Raw genomic sequence first — 21640 nt, 5'->3', positions numbered from 1 at the left:
CACCAGTACTTTGTTTTTGCGTCAACTCTGGCACGCCTTCTCTGAAGGCAGAAGTCGCTTGTATTATTTATACGCATATATTGTAGAAGCTTAATTTACTGACACAGCTGAACTTGCCTTCTTTCTTAGCGTGTCTTTAAAGCTAGATGACGTATTGGAAGTGGAGTCCCCTCCCCGTTCGCTTCAAGCCAGTTTTTGCTGAAGTGTTTTGTTGAGTTCGTTATTTTTCCCGTTACCTTAGGTGATCCCTCGCCCACCTACTTTACTTTATAGCTGTTCAAATGCTTCAGTATAAATTTGCATAGCTTGAATTAACTTATGTTGAAAACCGAATTGTAACTAATTATAATAGGTTGCGAACGAAAACCTGCAGCCCCGCCCCCTTGCGTATAACACCGGCAAAGGCCGTAAATAAATAAAACGTGATCATCGTATATGCATAAATTTGGTGCGGAAATGAGCGCATTCACGGAGATCACTCGCGTCATACTGCAGCCGTTGCACAACGTTAAGAGTGCAGCCGAGCAATTTCCTGCGGACTGTATACATATTGGGAAGCCATCAACGAACACAGGCTTCGCGTTAGCTGAAATTATGCAAATGGTATCGCTATAAATACTAGACATTTACGTGGCGACGGCGTTTGTGTTGCTTTGACTCGACGTGCACATTTCTCGTTGCTTCCTTCCGCGACAGTCGCACGCTCTACTCGAGCGTAAACTTCTCGTCTGGCACCGCGGCTGAATGAACATTAATGGATATGGTTTATTTTTCATCTTCTTTTTCTTTCGTTTGAGGGCACATAGACGCTGAATTTCCTTCACAACTGGGAATAACTCCATTCCACGGGAGCGCATTGTACGAAATGAAAAAAGTACGCGCCCAAGTATTACACTTCGTGCTTTAAAAAAGAAAGAAAAAAGGAGAGAGAGAGAGGGGAAAAGAAGAAGAAAAAACGCGCACATGCTATACCTGCTTCTACGCGCAGCATTTGTGAAACATCGCGAATATCGTAGTGGTACGTGTCAGACATGTCTCCGCTTCGTTTAGTCGAAATGCGCGAACACTCGATCACAACGGTAGTCTGAGCGAACGAGCGTTTTGTTGAAAAGCGATCATACGCATATGCACGTCTGCGCCGTGTGTGTATATAATGAATGCACCATGCTTCCAATCGGTCAAACGTCATAAGCACGCCCACAGCTATAATTCACGGGACGAGCTCCGCGCTACATTCCAGTACACAACTGGCTTTTGTTAATCAGTCAGCTGTCCGCCTGCTTGACGTGTTGTCGCATCTGCGCCGCGCATACTATCAAACCAATCAGACGCAATGATGCTCCACTAAAAACAAAGCACGGAATTAAGTCTTCTGTATATTCCATGTAGATATATGTTATCCCGCACGCGAGTAGCAGCAACAAATACAACACACTCGGCATTGCAGTTATCGCGTACAAAATTCACGGGCGCGGATAAGATGCAGAAGAAATGAAACGATGCCGGCGATTGGGAAGGAAGATGAGAACAAGTTCGAATGTGATAGCTGCCAGCTGGCTATAGTCACGGATATCGCGGTACTGTCAGCAGTGCTACATATTCACGCAGCCACCTACGAACCGCTCTCGGCGAAGAGCACAGCTGCATGATATCACAAGTCCGGCGTCTCCACGAGACAAATGTGAAATGCCCGTATACGTCAATCAGAGCCAAAGAGGTGCCAGCATAGATTCATGCTAGGAGAAGTATTAAGCTAGCCGCCGCCGGAATTCGCGGTGCAGCGACCCGCGGGAACAGTCGGGGGATGAAAGTTACGCGTACCGCCCACCGTACCGTTTGTGTGTTTCTTCCGCAGAACCCGTCCGACGACGTCCAAGGACCTCGCTTCGTCCCCGCCGCAGTCTCGGCCGCTGGGGCCTCCTCGCACACAGAAGCAGAAAGCCACGGCAGACGAGCTCTCGTCCAGCGAAGGGACGCCCGTCGCCGCCGGAAGTTGTCGCGATCCATTCCTGTCACGTAGGTTGCATGACGTCACGGTCAACATCCGGCGGTGCCGTCGTCTTGCGGTCGAAAAGATGTCGAACCCCGAGCGCAAAAGCAAGAAACCCTCGAGTGAGCGTTGAAGCTTTTCCAGCTTTTCGGTTTACCGCCGTCGTAGTGCATGATCGATTTGTTGCCGTGTAGTTTACGAGACTGATTTGCACCTATCATTCAAGCGTTTCGAGATGCCCATTGTGGGCCGCTGGAAGGTGTAAAATAGGGCGTCGATCTCGATACTTGGTAAAAACGATCTTCACGGTCCTTGGTGAGGTCATTAATTGCAGGCTTGAAGTGCGGCGCCTGTTTTGATCGTATTAGCAGACGTCAAACGCTTTGCCAAAGTCACAAGCCAGAGTTAACGGTCTGAACAGCAGACAACTATTCGGTGCACTGGCGCGGTCGAAATAACCTACCTCGTCAGATTCGCGTGCTCCTCAGATCGGCGAACACTTAAGAGTTGTTTCTGTTTGTGCAGGCAGTGCTTTCAAGCAGCAGCGGCTGTCGGCATGGCAGCCGATTCTGACAGCTGGCACGGTGCTGCCGACGTTCTTCGTCATAGGCCTTGCATTCGTCCCCATAGGCATCGGTCTGCTAGTTTCATCCAACGAGGTAATATGCTGAAATGTGTCAACGCCGGGGACGCGTTTACGCCGTGCATTTTTCGCTGGTGCTCACCGCAAAACTGCGAACGCGCTGCAGGTGCAAGAGTTCCAGTATGACTACACGGACTGCAAGGAGAAGGGCAAAAACGTGACCTGCGCGTCCGTCATACAGAACGATATCAAGAAGACGTGCGTCTGCCTCGAGCGCATCACATTGCCCGAAGATTTCAAGGTGAGCCTCGCTTATCCGTGCCTCGTTTTCTGCACGTAGTTGTTTAGCATCGACGCACTCTAGTGGAAAATGTATACGAAACTGTGTGCGTGTTTTCAGTGCTGTTCAGTGCTGTGTGGAAGTCTGTTTCATCAGTACCATGCAATACGATACGTGGTGCGTCTACCTGTAGGGGAATGCCTATCGGCGCGCAGAAAGTGAACCCACTGCCCTGAATTTTTGCAAGGGGTAGTTAGCATTGGTCAGGTCAAATGACCTCGCTTTATGCCTTTATTTTTTTTGCCCCTACTTACTGCTGACGAGTAAGTGATGAAACTCATATACATATTGTTGTGCACAGTACATTCTTTCCAACGATGTAAAGAGGACGCTAAGAATGGAACAGCCTATCAGATAAGTTATGCAGAGACCCAGAATCTAAGCGAAGTGTTACACAAAGTAACATAGCTGTCCGCGAACTGAAGCAGAGTGCTTCAAAGAAAACCTTATCAGTGTAAAGCAAACTTTGCACCACTGCACTTCTGAGGCTTCCGTGCTACCATCTGAGCCGAAGGCTAGCACATGACACCAAAAAAGCAACGTAACAAAACACAAAATGTTCAGCAGAAACGAAAAACAAAGAATTAACTAAAATAACCTTGGGTGAAGAGTGCAATGTGGAACGAGTTTTACTCAAGCCATGTTGGGCTCCTTGAAAGCAAGCTTAGCAGTAATGGATCACTTAATTACTGCCGACTGTGAGACACCCCCCCTTCCATCACCTGTTTATGCAACATCGTTGCTCAAAAGAAGAGATGTTTAAATGGCCTCTTACTTTCACACGTCGCAGTCTGAAGTGTACGTCTACTACGGGCTGACCAACTTCTACCAGAACCACAGACGATACGTGAAGTCCCGGGACGACACACAGCTTCTGGGCAAGCCGCTTCAGACGAACCTCGACTGCGAACCCTTTGCACAGGATCCCAAGACAGGGAAACCCATTGCACCCTGTGGTGCCATTGCAAACAGCATCTTCAATGGTTAGCTCCCATCGTTCACCACCGTTCTTTTAGTAAGGTTACGACCGGGCAGAAAGTCTGATGTAACACTTTGTCTTTTTTGATTTTCTGAGCAGTTGCGCTCCCAAGAAGTTGTTGACCGCACCGTAAGCATTCGTAGCGCCTACTTAGTTACAAATGTAGTGGACCAACTGGACTTGCAGTGTGTAGAATGTGTGACGTGACGGATTCTCGTGGCCTCGTTCCTTCACAGACCACTTTCTCATTTTTACAGCACGAACATGGGACAACTTGCCGACCTGTGCTCTTTGTGCATGTGCCCATTGTACTAAACGCCCTCCACTGCGACTGTGCCTCATAGCACAAACCTCCAGTGAACACTATAGTTACATTTAGCACCTGCTTGCATTGACAATAAGAAATCCAGAATATATCATTCTAGGTGTCACAGTCGGTTTATTTCTTAAGCTGCATTTTACCAGTTCCTGAGAGCATCAAACACTTGCTGTAGTAAACAGTCATATTGCTACTCTGAAAACAGGTTGTCAAGGGAAAGTGCAAAGAAGCCTCTGAGGCACTTAAAATTTTAGTTTCTTTATTGTTATTTTTTTCGTGAGGGATCCTTAAATGTGTGTGATACGGGTTTTCAGCTTGTGCTATCTTCTTGCACTGCTCAGACACGCTCACCCTCAAGTACCGTCACAAGCAAGACCGTGATGGCATCGAAGACCCCACCATGGTGCACATGTTGTTTGACAAGATTGCCTGGCCGACCGACCGCAGGGTCAAGTTTAGGAACCCGCCAGGTAGGTGCCAAAGGCTGTTAAAGCAGCAGTGCGTGAAGTAACAGTGCTGTGTTTGTCAGTTCTCAACCTAGTGCCATTGTTCTTTTTTTTCTATTTCCTTCTTGTTATAGTATACAGTCAAGCCTCATTGTAACAAACATGGCTATAACTGATTACTGGATATAACAAAGTGAATCTAAAGTTTGGCTGGCCAGGCTTCATTTTCGTGAGTTGTCTGCTGCTGTAATGAAACAGTCTGCTTGCCTGTTGTAGCACACTGTTAGTGACATTCTTTACCCATGTGGCATCATCAACCACTTCCTCGTCGTCTTTCTTTCTGAACAAATTTTTTAGGTCTCCATGATTGCTCGGTGGCTAAAGACACTCTTCTGCCAGCTGAGGACAAAGTCAAGTGTTCAATGTCAGACTTCGTCTCATGCAAAAAGCCAGTGTGCCGCAGTTTGGGTGCACATAAAAATACCCGGCGCAGCCAAAATTAATACTGAGACCTCCGTCACCACACCTTTCATAGCCACCAGGGTGTCAAACCAAAGCAGAGCTGAACTGTTATTTTCAGCTGAACTGGAGCCAAACCAATATGGAGCTTTTTAGAGGAACCATTCTTAACTGGGTCAACCGCAGGTTCTGCCCAGGGTTGTTGTTGCTGAAATTCTACGACCACGCATGCCACTGTGTTGACAAGAGCAGACCATGCCTTGCGGCGTGCTCTTGTCAGTTCCTGGCCATGTGACAGTACATGTGACGTGTGACCATGTCGCAGTTCTCTAGGCAGCACTCCCTGCGGAGTGCTGCCTCGGGAACTGTCACATGGTTCGTTGCAGAGATATTTTTAGCTTGTTCAACTGCACATATCGTCGGCACCCACTTTCTGGACAGAGAGTCACCATCGTAGAGGACGCTGCTTGTACTCGATTCTCGGTGATTCAGGCACCGCATCGCACTGGTGACACATGTTACAATTCACACTGAACCTTCAGTTACTGATGTTGCTTCTGCAGTGTAATTATCGCTTCGTTGAATTTTTCCACAGCAAGCGCAGATGGTAACAACTGGAAAAAGTGAGAGACACAGTTGAACATTGTTTCGCTGTTATCGGTTAATAATAAGCAATGTCGGAAATTTATTAACTGTAGGCTCTCTCTACAGCTTTTAGGTCATATTTATTTTTGTTTGTGATGCAGTTTGCTTATGCTTTGCAGAAAGAAAGTAGAAAGAAATCCGGTATAGAACATGCATTGCAGAGGAATGCCCAAAAAGTTGCATTGTGAGGGATCTCAACTCGTACTGTTAAAAAAAAACAACGCCACCCGACATGTACAGAGTTCTGCTCAGAGTTCTGCACTTTCAAAACTTATCCGTTTGTTTTTACTCAACATAGAGAGCTGTAGGTCAGTTCTTTACATTTCTTTTGATTTGCATTTTTGCAATGGCTTTATGCACCTCGGCTAAAATTTTGTATTTCCTCGGAGCTTTCAGTACGCTATTTATTTGCCCCTCAAAATATTTCCGCTACATATTTATGAATTCATCAGGAAGATACGGGAAGTATGTGCAGTTGTGGTCACTGCTAGCTTTTGTGGAAAGGTATTAGAAGTTTTGTAACCAAGCCCTTTGCTTAATTTTCATAAAGACGAATGTAATATACATTGGTAGTTAAACACTAGATCAGACGTTTTACTTTATTTTCTGCTGTATGAGCAGCGAGCAGGACCAATTTTAGGAATCCAATGAAGCAGAGCATTTATCAGAGGAGTAACACAGCGATGCATTCGATAGTTGTGCAGGGTGCCACGAAGCTCATCCAAACACACAAATTTAAACATGCCTATATGGAATAGTATGTGGTGTCTCATTATTGTGATTTTTGAAAAGAAAGTGCCCGTGCAGAAGAAAATGGTGCACAGTACTTCTTTGCAATACCCACCAGAACTTGCACGTTTCTCTAGAAGTTCAGCGCATTCCTCCAGGAACTAGAGGCATGCAAGTGTCTTTCCTTTTTTGAAGCCTAATGAACCTCTTCAGAAAGATGCAAACCAATTCTATCCATGGTAATTTTCGTTCTAGAGCTGAACCCCTGAACCCAACCAAAAAGTGTGGTTTGACGGCCTAATAGCCGCTATGGGGCGTTACACCCAGTCATTGTCTTTTTGTGTGTTGTGTATGCCTATGCGCGCTCTTCAAGAATGGTAAGACGCAGCCAAACGAACTTGCTGCACACTTCTGTCCTGCGCAGGCATGAATTTCAATGGCACCGCCAAGCCGCCAAACTGGCCGCTCCCCGTGGAGGACGTTGGTGGCTTCGAGAACGAGTCCCTGATTGTCTGGATGCGTACCGCCGCGCTGCCCACTTTCCGCAAGCTCTACGGCCGTGTGGACCACTCACGCGAGCTCTTCGTCAGCTCGCTGCCCAAAGGGGACTACGACCTGGAGATTGTGTACCGTATCCTTTCTCCAGAAGTGCTGAAAAACTGGGCCAGTTTGTGGATATACTCTGGGTTTAAAGCACAAGTGAAAGAGATGAGAAAGTAGCGTCACATTGTGGTGGCAGTAATGAACCAGGGAGTGCCAAACAGAAAGCGCTCCGGTGGTTTGGAGCAGACTACTGTCACTCGCACTATGTATGCACACACGACATACAATTGCATACATGTGCTTCTAGGCTGTCCCATTCCCTCTGTACCTCTACCACGTGACCGGCTACCAAACTTTAAGCAAATCTAGTTTTTCCACTTTGACACTCCTAATGCTAATGCATCAAAAAATGAAAAACGCCAGCCGTCTCGCCGCCCTTGCCTTTGTGTCGTGCACTCTGCATGGTGTGCCTTCGCTGCTCTTCCGTTCCCTTTCACCCGGAGGGGGTGGAAGGGAGACTGAAGAGAGGTGATGGGCTGGTGTATTTCTTTCTTTCTTTTCTTTCTTTTCCTGGATTATGCATTCCTTTTCTTTTCGGCACAGACAACCAGTAGCCTAATTTAATTGTTACAGCCAATTACGCGGGATTGGAACGTTGCATGAAGCGGTTTATTTATCCGCATAACACAAGCAGAAGTTGAAGGTTCAGCAGCTGCTCACTGTTGCATCAGAGTAGTGTTAAAACCAGGTGGGTTCGACTGTACCTCTGCCTAGTTAAAAATATTGGCATGTTTGTCCCCTCTGCGTTTTTTTTTCTTATCTTCTTTTTTTTTCCTTTTTTTCTTGTGCAACCCGGTTATAGCAATGGGATTTTCTTGGCACTTGATTATTGATGTGAGTGGGTCTGGCTACAAATTCCATGAGCAACTTTCACTAAGTGCTCGTGTCAGTGTCGCGCATCTGTGTGTTTTAAGCCAGGAGTATCCTTTCTCTCTTGCTCTTGTTGCTCTAACAACAAGATAATGATATGTGTACACTCTGGGGTCTTTGCAGAAAATGCGAAGCAATTTCCCAACTTGGTGCTTAGTTCTGCTACAGCATGAAAGAGGAGGACAAAAGAACTAACGTGAATGCTGTCAGCTAGCTCAGCGTTAAACGCACACTAAAGGCAAATATCAAGCGAAAGTGAACCACTAGATCAGTCGTATCAAGTTTCATACGTTAACCTAAAGGAAAAGTGCACTGTGGTGCTGTTGCATGCATAGTAATGGTGGAAAGTGGTGGCTTTGGATTGGCTTCGTTCTCGGAGAGCCAGGACACCTCGAAGGCACGTCTAGTGAATGTTCCCGCTTTCACAGCGATTGAGTCTGTACCAAAACAGTGCGTGAGATGCTGTTTCCTTTCGTTCGTTTTACTTGTTGATTGACTCGTGAAGCCTCGAGCGTCATAGAGAGGGACATTGTGTGTCGTAACCATGGGGACTGTGGCAAAGGCTGCAAGAGTGTGGTGCCCTCTCTTGGGCCATGTTTCCGTCTAGGAAGGACACTGCCTGTGGGATTTCGTACGTAGAGGCCCCCAGAACAGCTTTTAGTAAAGGTCAGCTGCAACAACATGGGGGACCATGCAATAAGCCTGTTCTAAGATGGTGCAGGTATAGAGCAGCCCCTGTGTAGTATTTTACATTGTAGTGTGTGCATGTGTCACAAAAAAGCTTGCAAGACTAAGGCAATTTTGATACCAAAGGTAAGAAAAGCACCTTCATTACTATTTGATCGAACAGTCCCCTCAATGTGCTGATGATCTCGGAAGCCATGTTCTGGTACGTGTCATATTCGCTGACCACTGTGTTCCAGCACTGCCCGCTACGGCACTATTTAAAGGCTGCTAATAAGAAAATATGACAATTACCACCTGCAGCTTTGCCAAGATTGGTTCGATGGTTGTACTGTATTACATACTGCTCGATGAAAACCAATTCAGCCCAAGTGAAATTTCACACCACGTTTTTCCTGAGCCCCGCTCCAAATTGCCAGGCTACCCAGTGATGCCATTCAAGGGCAGCAAGCGCATCATCCTCTCCAACACATCGTGGCTAGGTGGCCGCAACCCGTTCCTTGGCATCGCCTACATCGCCGTGGGCAGCCTCTGCCTGGCGCTGGCCTTCGTCTTCCTCGTCATACACAACAAGTTTGGCAAGAAGTGCGTTGCCACTGCCCAGCCGTCACTGTGCCGCAAAGCATGCCTTGCCACCACTGTCCTCTTGCACTGCGACTGCCCTGTCGGCACCTCCTCTAAGCTGTGCTGCTGCTCTCTGCATGCTGACGCACCTAAAGCAAGCTTGCCACACCCCTCCCGCTTCCTGCTTTTTTCCGAGCCACCTGCATGATGATGACACCCCTGCCTCTTGGTAAGTGGCTCTAGCACACCTGCTAGCCTAAGGATGAATTCCACCGGTCAGCTTAGCACCATTTCTTCTTCCTCCACTGGTGAAAAGGCATGCTTGTTTAGTCAAATTAGACGTTGCTACTACACTGAAGACAAGGAGAACAGCACAGGTGCGAGCAGCATTGCCAAAGCAGGGTGCAGGATAAGCATTTGACCTTGCACAGTGCGCTCTTCAGTGCGAACCTTCTAGAGCTACAGCCCTCTTAGATTAAGGTGCCTTACAGTTCTCACATTATACAGGCAGAATACAGTAGTCATACCTCAATATAACGAAACCTGATTGAACAAAATAATGGATATAACAAAGTAAGTGCAATTCCTCTTCAAAGCCATTATAAAGATTCGTGCTGTAGTACATGCAATAATAAATATAACAAAGTAATTTTGGCTCCCCCTTCAACTTTATTATGAAAAGGTTTTACTGCATCTCATAAAAGCTGCCAAATATGCACCTGCACCTAGTTGACGAAACCTGCGTGCATTCTCATCACTGTAGCGTAAAAATGTTGCTCCAAATTGTCCAGTGGAATCTGCCGCAACTCTAGCACTCAGGGTAACAGGACCGCCCTAGTTTAGGATGACAACTTGTGGAGCTTCTCATTAATGCACACTGCCGAATGCTAGATTGGTCTGCTAGACGTCAAAATTACAAAAGAAAGCAAGGAAACAACCAGGAACCTGCCATCTTGTCTCTGTGCTTGCGCACTTCCAGTGTCCAAGTTTGCAGTTTCGCATGCTGGTGCAGAGTGTCTGGCTAGAGATCTCTGTTGGAGATCTGCACGTTCAGTTGGACGTCGCGTTCGCACCATGAAATGCGCCAAGCTCTCATAACTCATTCATATTTTAGTTACTTCCTTACTGGTATGTATCGCAGCATAGTTACCTGCCTGCCATCATACTGAAATTGTGTATAATATCACACGTTGGTTCTCGTTGGAAACATTGTATGTGTATTGAGTCACTGATTCTCTCACCATGAGAGTTGAGGGTCAGCCTAGTTTGCATATCTTTAAAAGCTACAGTACCACAATGCTCAACTCGCAAGACCACAGCTGTGTTGCCTTCCCCTCCTTATTTGGTGTTGTTTGCTTTGTTGGCGCGAGGTTTTCGAAATTAGTTCGAAGGTGAGCTTTTACGTCTTGCTACACCCTCTAGGTACACTCTTTTGGCAGCTTGTCCGAAGCATCGAACATAAAGTAGGTTCTAAGATGAAACACGCCATGTTGAGGGCACCAGAATTTGAAACTGAGCGCTTTAGTCACTGTATTGGCCCAGCTGATATCCCCTCATGCTGCCCTTTCTGTACTTGTGTGTGGAATTCGCAATAGCTTGTTATGGACTTCAGTCATTTTCAGCTGCTTCAGTAGAAACATCTTGATCTTTCAGCTAGCTTTTGAAGACATGTGACCTTAGACTGACTTTTCAAATGGTGTGCTGGGAGTCAGTGAAATGTCAAAACTTAATTTCCACCATAACATCACTCTTTCTCAGCCTTTTAACTCCCTATCCTGAGCTGTACTTGTTCAAGCAGTTTGTTTGAATATATTGCCAAACCTCAGAGCGTATTCTCCAGGCTACACTTTCTTTGCTTTCCCACCGGAAACAAACAATGCTCGCCGACTTATCTCTGGTTATGGTGTTGTTCATCTGCTCACATTCTTTTTGTTTTGTTTTATTTTTGATGAGTCTCGGTCTGATATGTTAAGAAAGTTACTAGATGTCCCCACTTTAAATGTCTTTTAGCGAGATACCGTCATGGACAAATGAAATGTGAACAAGTTAGGGTTAACTGGAATGCATTCTTTAATTTCCGCTCTCACCACTTGGTGTAATGTCTGCATGATTCTAGCTTGTACGCTTACTTTGGGGCCTATGCCATCTTTGCTGATGGCATGACTATTTATTTAAAACACATTGGTGGGTTAGTTGGTTTTAATCCATGATAGAGTGTGTAAGAGCTACTGAACGAGGACGTAGAAAGAAACAGTCTCTGTGTAGCTGTTTCTTTCTACGTCCTTGTTCAGTCACACTTACTATCATGGACTATTTAGTTAGTACTTGTAACAAGTGTTCTACATTATGATTTACTATTCATATTTCACTTTTCTGCAATTTGTACACTTGCTACACAGTATTTAAATTCGCTTGCTTCAAGTATGTTTCACAAGTGAAGGGAAACAAAGTATTAATCAGCATATATTTCAAACAAGCATTACGAAATCTGTATATATACAACTTGATTATGATATTTGCAGCTGCCTGCTTTACAGGTACAAAATCTCTCACCCACTTTCTCAGCCTTTAATATCACACACCTTATTTGCTTCTGCCGACTAGTAGTGCTTATTCAAGCAGCTGAATTTGTAATTAATTTTTGAATATATATCTGTAGGCCTCAAAGACTACCCCTCCCCCATTAAACCACTTATAATTATCAACATACTATAATGCCTCTTCAATTAACATTATGAAAGGCAGGGTACGCTTGATTCATTTGTGTGTCACTGTATTGGGGTTGTGCAGAAGCATGTCGGGTGGCATTCTCTACTTTTTGAACTGTCATTCCGCTTATTGCATGCACATACGCACCTCTCTGTTTCCGAAGAGACACACTGAGTTGTCTTTCACGACCTTTGTTAACTTGCTTTTGTGCTGTAAGCACGTTATGGAAGCTGTGTGCGCATGTGCGTGTGTGTCTGCGGCACAAGTGCACGTGCTGCTAGCTTGCAGCAGAGTAACAAAAGACAGAGCAGCTGTCAGCAACATGTGCTTGAGCATATTTATCTATTTAGCTTGTCACCTCTCGTTGGTTCATTTGGAATTGGTGTTAGGTTTGCTTAACCGAGCTTCGCCTTTCCAAGTTGGGCTTTCTCCGCATCGCATATCCCTGATGCAACATGGGGGGAGTACCAACTTCAGATCCACATATCTGTGAGTAGAGTGATGGTGCCTTGGGCTTTGCTTCCTGTTCTGGCAGAACAAGAACCATGTGCTTATAGCTAGGGCAAGATACTTTCTTGCACATTTGTTATTCAAGAAAGCAGTGTAACAAACTTAATCATGAGCAGTAATGAAACTGGCTGATGTGATGACCATAGTGCTTCCTACTGAAATTACTGGAGGGAACTCGAGCACTGCGAATCGTTTGCCCGCCATGGTTAATGGTTAGTGCATGGATCTGTCTGATCTTTGTGTCTTCAGAAGATGTTCTTGTGGCATTGTTTTTTTACACCTATCTTTCTAAGTTTACAAGCATTCATATATTTCTAAGTGCATTAAGGCAATAAGACTGTGCATATGCATAAATAATTGAGAATTGTCGCATATACAGTTCGTTTGTTTTTTGTCGGAAATGGTCAGTTTGCAAATTCGCAATGTAGCATGAAGTTGGGAAGGAGAAAAGTTTTAGCAAATCCCTGTACTCTACTCCCCATCAATAATTCTTGTGCCTAACTTGGAATCGGTACGGTGGGATGCACGATGCTTGCAGCTCCCATAGATGCTAGCGCCAGGTTTTTGCTCAAATTATGTATTTTTTAGGATGTCATGTAGTGATAACTACAAGGGACGGGCAGTTGCATCAGTTCCTGGCAATTGGCCGGAATTCGACTAGTCTCCAACCAGTGGAACCTGCAGATAACATTAACTCGGTGCTGCATTTTTCATTTGCAGCACACATGACCTGGTGAACATAACCCAGAGAACACCCTACTAACGGCAGTCGGGGCACTGTCATCGCGTCTGCGCATTCCACTGCATTGGATGAGGATTCCTGCCCTCTCAGCAAGGAGGAGCCCGCACCGTGGACCACTTAAGTGTCTTGCCAGCTTCCCGGTTCAACCTTATAATCAGCGGTTGCTACTAGTGGCACCGCTTTTAGTGTTTGTTCGAAGAATCCCAAAGAGACGATCACGTAGTTGACAGTTTCCTAATTGCAGTGTAACTGCACATATTCTTTTAACGATTTGTTTGTGGTACAGTTAACTCCCGTTAATTCGACCCTTGCGAGACCGTATGGTTTGGTTGAATTATCCGTAATGTCGAATTAACATACGGTATAAAATGAACAATTCAAATATTTTTTTGTCGCTTGAAGTAGCCTGCTGTGTCTCTCGATGTGCGATTCAACCAGCTTGAGGCGAAGAGTGCTCTACGCTGCCTCAGCACGACGCGACACAAAACGAGCAGGAACGGATGGCTTCACGGCCAGAAGCAGTGTTGGCCACTAAGAGATAAAACTAAATTTATATAAAACAGCTTCACACCTATAGAAACAGTAACACCATCTGCTGAATTTCTTGTGTTTTCAAGCTTGTAGTAACCGCTGCAGCCTAAGATGGAGCCGCCAGCAGGGGTCGAGTTAACCGAAGTGGCGCTGTTTTGAGTTCGAACTAAACAAGTTTGCCTTCCATATCAGTGTATAATCTTCTGCTGGAGCATTCCAGTTTTTTGCCTGTGCTTTCATCCATCGTGATGGGGTATTCAAAGTCATATTCTTGGTTGCAAAACTAACATGAAATTAATGCAATGTGAGCAATGCACAATGCCTGAAGAGATTATCGATGCCTTTGACCAGTGCTCTGAAGTATGGAATCATGTTTACGTATCCCAACGTCTGTGGTTACAGAAAAAAAAGGAAGAAGAGAAAAGGGGGAGGGGGGGAACGCAGGTGCGTTATCAGATCATCTATCACTTTTTTTTTAAGTGGTTTTGTACAGCCGTCGTTGGCTGTTACGGTCAATGAATTTTTTCTTGAAATGTGGCAGTTTTCTTGTATTTGTAGCACATGGACACTTTTGATGACCACTGACACCACAGCACAGCAGCAACACAGTCGCAGAGAGTGCATAGAGTCTTGCGAGACATCGGCGCGTAGTTGGGTACAGTACATCTCGGGATTAAGTTATGTGCAGAGCCTGCCCCTTGTTGCCCGTGAATTTTGCTGCGCACTTACTCGTGCAGACTTTTTCTAGGCCTGCTTTCATTGTTGCAAGCTGCATTGTGCTTGGCAGAAGCATCTAGTCAGATGTTGTGATGGCTTTTTAACTTGACTGTGCACGCAGGCAAAAAGTAATTCATTCAAGCGGTGTGTAGGAAAGTCTTGTACAGTGGCAAATTCCCGAAGTGGGCGGGTTCTGTTTGCAGAGCTTAATTGCTGCTAGACATAGTTTCACTGTTGGTGTTGTCTCCTTGGTAATTGTTAATCTTTGTAAATACCGTGTAATTTATTTCGTGACCTCAATAAAAGGGACATGTGTTTCTTTACAGAATTCCTTGTGCACATTCACTTGTTTCCTGCCATGTTTAACTAGAGTGTTTAGGGGTTACTAGCCACTAGCAGAATATTGCTGCTGAGTGTTCAACCGTGAACTGCTTTGACCATGTCACATTGATCGTGACCTCTTATTTTCTAAGATTCATGCAAACTAGACAATTTCTTTTTCTATGTCCGGGGCTTCACTTAACTGAGAGGTAGACCAGCAAACCGCTACACAAGAGGAAAAATTTGGTTGAAGGCTGCTGCTGCAGAAGGGTCAACATTAGTTTCCCTGAGAGGATATATTAAACAATATGCACATTTTGTGTAAAGCTTTCCCACAAAAAAAAAATATACAATTAAAGGTAGTACAAAGGGTTAGGAATTGCCCTTCTCGCAAGCCACGGCGCTCCTCTTTGACTCTAATTCTGCATGGCTCTGGCTATGTCTTGCCTCCATGAACTTTTGATGAAAGTCTTGTCTACGTACGGACAGTTTAAATGATTGTATTCTTGCATTTCTTTCCGTCATTTTCTTCCCCATTACAGCGACAATCCTGACCTCTGCATATACGGCATATTTACATAAGAAATGCTCATTTGTTCTATTGTACACTTGCCGTGCACATTGTAGCCCCAGAGGAAGTGGCCTGGACACTTCTCCATGCTGTTATGGCACAAAGAGACAAGCCCAGATTCATCAGCCTCCTTGAGACAGAAAAATAAAAGTACAGCTGCAGTAATCCATCGTATGGCAAGTGCATGTGAAGATCAGGCACATTTTTTTTTGTCTCACCAGAAGAAGGCGTTGCTGCACCTAATTCTTTCCCGACAGAATATACACAGCAGTCTGTATGATACAGTCCTTCCCCGTGCCTCAGTGACAGCCTTCACCTCACCCTACACTGTTCGTAGCCTTTGTTGCATTCTTTTTCACTATCTCCTTACCCCATACAGCCTGGCGTCTCACACGGAGCTCAACTTTTATAAGAAGCTCTTTACTACAGATTTCCACATGCACGCACACAAATAGACAGTAGAGGACCTTAGAAGGGTCTATGTTTAATGTAGTTGTGTTCTACTTTTTTAGAGTCAATCTGTCTATAAATCTACTATTGAAAAGCTTTGTGGTGTGCCATGCTATAGGGTTTTCCAGTTGACGTCACACAGGAAAGCAATGGGATTGCTCCACTTGGAGTGATTTCACTTTGGTTGTCATGGGTGTGACATTTTTAGAGTCACAAATTACAGGTGTTATGCAGGGCATTTAAAGCTGGTCCTTAATGTTCACAAAGATATCCACTGGCAAATCCTTGCTTGTGCACCAACTTTTCCGTGCACGTAGCCATTTTTTAAGCCAGAGATTCAGTCAATTATTGAGGCTTGACGTAGTTTGACTGAACACTTTTCAGAAATGATATTCACTGCGAATCTGGTGATACTATAAATCACCAGGTTAGATTGTGAAAATCTGATTGGTGGTAGCTCATTATTCACAAATCTGTAGAGGAATATACTGAAGTGGTATTTGGAGAGTCCAGAAATGGTAAGGATGTTATTCTCGTATCGTAGGCATTTGGCATTAGCAAAGCGTGAACTGCAGATAGTAATTCTTATGGCTTGGTTTTAAACTACTTGGAAAAACACAATGCAAGCGTTATAGAACGTGTTTCCCAACATATTATGCTATAAGTAATATTCAAGTGAACAAAAGAGTGGTCAAGCGAGGGTAATCCAGAACGTGTAAAGTAAGGGCATGTTTTAATTAAGATGTGTATGCCATAAACTATTTTCTTTTTCATAAGAGCAATATGATACTGATATTTCAAGTTACAGACAAGTGAAATGCCAAGGAACAATGAACATGAACTTGGAGAAAGACAGTTGGCACCAAAGATGATAGGCAGAATGGATGCTAAGTTTTGCTGATGGGAAAAGAATACAACAAATTTAGTCTTGGTTGCATTGATAGATAGCATGTTGACATTACACCACCTTAGTACATTTTCTAAATCAGAATTTTGTTTATTACCAAGAGATGTCTTTATGAAAGGTAAACATAGTAATATCGTCAAAGCACAGGATGCGTTTTGTAGGAGAAAGACAGGTAAATCATTAATACGAACCAGAAACAGAAGTGGCTTCAGGATGGAGCCTGAGGGCACACCAATGTAAGTTGTTTGCCGTCGAGAGTAAATATTAGAAACAACTTGAACTCCATTATCTAAGTAGAATTTGAGTAGCGATACGGCAGGCCCGCAAATGCCAATTGTTTCAAGCTTAGTGGATAGGATATGATTTATGCTATCATATGCCTGCATTAGATCAATAAAAACTGAGACCGCAAATACCCTTTGCGGACAAATTTTTTTAGTAAGTCAATAAGATGGATGAGTGCCAGCTCTGTAGAACATCCATGACTAAAACCATGCTGGCATGAAGAAAGGATATTAAATTTAGAAAGGTATTTTGTTAGCTGTACTTCATTTAGTTAGGCCACTGATTTTCTGAGAAACGGTAAAATTAATATAGGTCGGTAGTTCTGTAACAAGGTGTCGCCTTTCTTCAGAACTGGGATCACTTTGCCACGCTTAAGTTCACAAGGAAACGAACCAGTCTTGAATAATAAATTAACGGTAAATGAAAGTATATCTGAAATTAAGTGCACAGTTAATTTAATGTTAGCAGGGCGGACTTTGTCACTTCCAATGCTTGTCCCTTTTAGGTTATTTAAAGCTATTTCTTTCAGTGTTGTGGCAAATAAGAATGAATGAGGCAGACGGTTCATCTTACTGATCTGTTTAAGAGAGCGAAAGTCGCTATAAAAGAAAAAAGAAAACTGGACGCCTCAGCTTTATCAGGAGGAGAATTGCGCTCTTCTCCATCTTTTCAAATTCTGGATAAATGGTGTTGTCATATACTCCTGTTTAGAGTTGACAATCTCCAATTTTTTTTTAGTGTTATTATATGCTGGCAAAATTCTTTGCTCAATAGACATTTGTTTCGCTGATTTTAGTTGACAGGAGTGTTACAGAAGCTTTTATGTTGGGCACGTAGTAACTTCATGTTAAATGACTGCTTTTTAGTTTTCCTATACAAGTTATCCCGTTTGCACAGTGCTGCAAATAACTGCTACAAGAATCGGCTTGCCTTATCAACAGAACTCCGCTTACTTGATGCAGTAGCTTTAAAGCGATAGTGAAGAGAAATGCTAAATCATTTAAGAGTGATAAAGTGTTCTTTGAAAACTACAATTAATTTCGCAGCACTGTAGAGCCTCGTTCATACGATCCTGTTTTGTAAGATTTCCCGGCGACATTGTTTGCGATCAATAACACACACAAAATGACCCAATAGGCACCAGGCATGGAGGAGTTCAGACCAGTAGGCCTTCATGTGGCAGCGCCACTAACGTAATGGCACGTGACGGCCGGGCCCGGCACAGCAGGCGCAGCCGCCAGCTACTTTGGTTGATCATGTTCCGTCATTTCTTTTGTTTTGCACAGCCGAAATGCCACCTGGAACCAATATGTTGTGTTTTTGGGAGCACAAACAGTTATTTAAACACGACTGAAGCTGGTGAGGCCATTCAGGTTCACTGGTTTTCATCGTTGTCTCATAAGGTGGAACAGCGGAGAGTCTGGACACGCACAGTTCATAGGCAACGGTACGTACATTTCCGATGCTACTCTGCTTTTGCCTAGTTGTGGTGAAATAAAGGAGGCACTCATTCACAACAGCTTCGTGTTCCAAGTAAATTGTGCGTCTTAGTGTCCTTGCCTGAGCGAGTGTGATGGCTCCAGAGCATGGGCACACCGAAGGCGAACATGCGGATTTGTAGTATTCATTTTGCCATCATTTCATTGGCTATCTTATTCTTTTGAGGTATGTTCTCTTTCCTCACGCTGTCCAGCTCTAGCTGAAGCTGTTACACAACTCTGGGCTCTGCATCGGCGACAAACATCAACGCAGCAACGTGTTAATACACTCGCCGTCAACCTTGGCCTTACACATGAAGCGGTGACCACCGATGGTTCTCGTTGCGCCAAGATGTGTGAAATAGACCAAGACTGGAGATTGGGCTAGGGAAGACATTGAAATTGGCAAAGCATCGAGAAAAAAAGATAACAGAAAGGAAACAAAGAATGGGAATTCAAGACATTAAAATTGGCAAAGCATCAAAAAGAAAGAAAAGGGAGAAAGGAAACAGACAAAGAATGGGAATGCATACCGACACGTGCCATCGGAGAAGTAGTGAAAAAAAAAATTAAATAGAACACGTAAACCCTCACATTCAGAAATGCACCTTAACTTGGAGCCCATGATTGACTTGATATAAATAACGCCTTGCGTGAACGTGCCCGGGACGCTCATTGCACTTCCTTCAGCGCGTTCACGGCAGGCGTAATTTAGATCAAGTCAAGCGTGGGCTTCAAGTTAACATGCATTCCTGAATTAAGGGTAAGACTTCCTTTGTCCATGATTTTTGGACTGCTTCGCCAATCTACATGTATTAAATACACGACAATGTTAACAGGACAGCTAAATATCTAACTGCTGGAGTTCCATGTCCTAGCTTGCAGTGGTGAGCTTTACTTGTGGGGTGCATTTTCATTGCAATGTGCACTCGTTATTTGCATTATATACTACCTGCATGTACAAGCAGGCAGAAGCACGAAAATGCGTGTTCCAGTTCGTCGGGCTTTGGAAACAAACCACTGCAAAATCACTGGAAGCGCCGTGTCCGTGCGTATCCGCCACGTCGTTTGCATAGCATGCCACGCTCTCACTGCTGCCGTTGGCGACGCTGTTCGCAAGCGCGCTGCTGGCGCCTTACGACGGCTGCACGGTGCCTATACATTAAGGCTTCTCTTTTTTGCCGGTTAATACGTTCCCGGAAAATACAATATTTCGGCACCAACGTTCAGCACATCGGCAAACTGCGATCGTGTGATACGCTTTCCGTGCGCGCTAGATCCCATGTGAGCAAAGAATGAGGCGCGAGGCACGCCTCGTAAGAACAAGTAGAGGCGCCCGTAACGGCAGCTTACCCGCAGTGCTAGCCCGCCCGGGCCGCCTGTCACGTGAAAATGCCGACACGTACTCGGTTTCCTTTTCCCGTACCAACAAATCCTACCGCTGCCAACCCTATAAGCATCTTCGCCTATCTGTTTCACAGAGCGTCTGGCGTGCTGCTGCTGGAAGTGTATGCTGCACAATTTTTTTTATATATAGGCGGTAACCGAAACGCGCCGCCGTTCCCTGCTACAGGGTGTGCGAAGTGAGCGTCACGTCTGGTGGAATCGCGTTTTGGTGTCGCCCACCAGCTCGATTTCGTTGCGGTTTCCCTGTCGCCGTATCAAAACACTGCGCAATAGGAAAACGACTCCCGCGTGGGCGAGTCAAAACTTCTCGCCACCCGGAGAAGCTGCTGACCCAGGCCGAATTCGAGCAGCTCAGCCGTACGCTCGCCGAAGCCGGATAGAAACGGTAAACGCGCCTCTCTGACCGCTCGGGCCCCACGAGCTCGGCGCACGTCGGCATCTCGTGCTGCAACGATTCGCGCAACGCCTCGCATTTCGTAGATGTCAACTACAGTTGCGTCTGCCGAAATTTTAACGCGATAACGCCAAGGAGCCCGTGTCGCATAAAATCCGGCGTCCGGCGTCGCATCGACCAAAGTATTTTTGAACCGCACGTACCCAGGCCGTTCGTGTGACGGAGGGAATTCACTGAACTAATTGAATTGCTCAAGCTAAAATATGCAGAAGAATGTAAACTACGACTTATACACACAACCTACAGACATGATATAGCTCTCGGGTTGTAATTTGAATGTACGAGAAAACATAATTGCGTCAGTTGGTTCTTTATTCTATGAAACCCCTCTTCCAGCGTTTCTACAGTGCACAGACCGGATACGGCGTCCGCCACTTGCGCACGCCGGCGCGTAAATATCTCGGAGTCCATGGAGCTGCTCGCTCGCTTCCTTGAAAAACTCAGACGGCGGTCGCCTCCGCCGCATCGCGGCTCCTGCCCGCCTTCGTCCATAGCTTTTGCCGCCAGCGTTTCCCGGTAAACATTACGGTTACATACGCTGCAGCTGCCGGGAGGCGTGAGAAACAGACGGGGATCTTTGAATGCTATCGCGTACCACTCTTAAAGGCGAAGCTTAAGCGTCCTCCAAATTTTTTTCGCGACTCCGGATCGTACACATTCCCGCTTAGAACGTTTTCGTCGCGTTTCACCCCCCCCCCCCCCCCAGGACATTCGAAAGAAGTTCTAATGCGATAGGTTGATTACCAGAATGAAGAAATTAAGGTCAAAGTTTTACCATTTGACTTTCACGCCAACACCGCAGCGCCGATACGTCAGTGTGACGTCACAGACTTCAAAGATGTTTTTTTTTCTCGCATTTGGGGTCGGCGTTGGCTCAGTAAATGTTCCCGACACTTGTCAGGTTGAAACTTTTGGTTACTTTAGAACACAATGTAGCCCGTTTTTACTGCTAAGGAATTAACTAGGCGCTAGCACACGACGTGTTATAATCTATGACGTCACAGCGAGGAACTACAGGGCAGCGTCGCCACCAATGTTTCTTTCCTTTTTTTTTTTTTTTACTCGCGGTATAGTGGCGTTTTTGTTATTGTAGAGGGGTAATTTACCAAATAAGTGGAAGCATTATTTCTCTTAGTCAGCAAGAGTTGTCAGAAACTTGTAGCTTCGCTCTCTTTCCTTGCGAAAATTATTTTAGCATAACATAGTTTTCACTCAGTTCAACACAATGTTCAAACTTGCTGAAATGTTTTGCAAATCCACAAAGAAGAATCCACACGCAATTTTTTATTTGTTTATTTATCTATAAGTACTGCAACCCCAACGGGAATTTTGGCACGGTGGTTACAA

General features: G+C 45.0%; 1 protein-coding gene across 1 annotated transcript in view; it reads left to right on the top strand.

Moving 5' to 3' along the window:
* Cdc50 (cell cycle control protein 50A) overlaps nucleotides 1-14748 on the top strand; it is a 60289-nt gene extending 45541 nt beyond the window's left edge. Inside the window, exons 2-9 of the mRNA XM_050167291.3 lie at nucleotides 1856-2112; nucleotides 2516-2649; nucleotides 2740-2874; nucleotides 3704-3896; nucleotides 4553-4681; nucleotides 6915-7121; nucleotides 9067-9232; nucleotides 13151-14748. Of these exons, the coding sequence (XP_050023248.2) occupies nucleotides 1856-2112; nucleotides 2516-2649; nucleotides 2740-2874; nucleotides 3704-3896; nucleotides 4553-4681; nucleotides 6915-7121; nucleotides 9067-9232; nucleotides 13151-13193 (1264 nt within the window). The 3' untranslated portion in view covers nucleotides 13194-14748. The remainder of the gene's footprint in view (nucleotides 1-1855; nucleotides 2113-2515; nucleotides 2650-2739; nucleotides 2875-3703; nucleotides 3897-4552; nucleotides 4682-6914; nucleotides 7122-9066; nucleotides 9233-13150) is intronic.
* Nucleotides 14749-21640: the final 6892 nt, after the last annotated feature.

Source organism: Dermacentor andersoni, chromosome 11 (genome assembly GCF_023375885.2).
Source record: "Dermacentor andersoni chromosome 11, qqDerAnde1_hic_scaffold, whole genome shotgun sequence".
Lineage (NCBI taxonomy): Eukaryota > Metazoa > Arthropoda > Arachnida > Ixodida > Ixodidae > Dermacentor > Dermacentor andersoni.
Note: the sequence above shows the minus strand (reverse complement) of the source record. Positions and strands in the feature narration are given on the sequence as shown.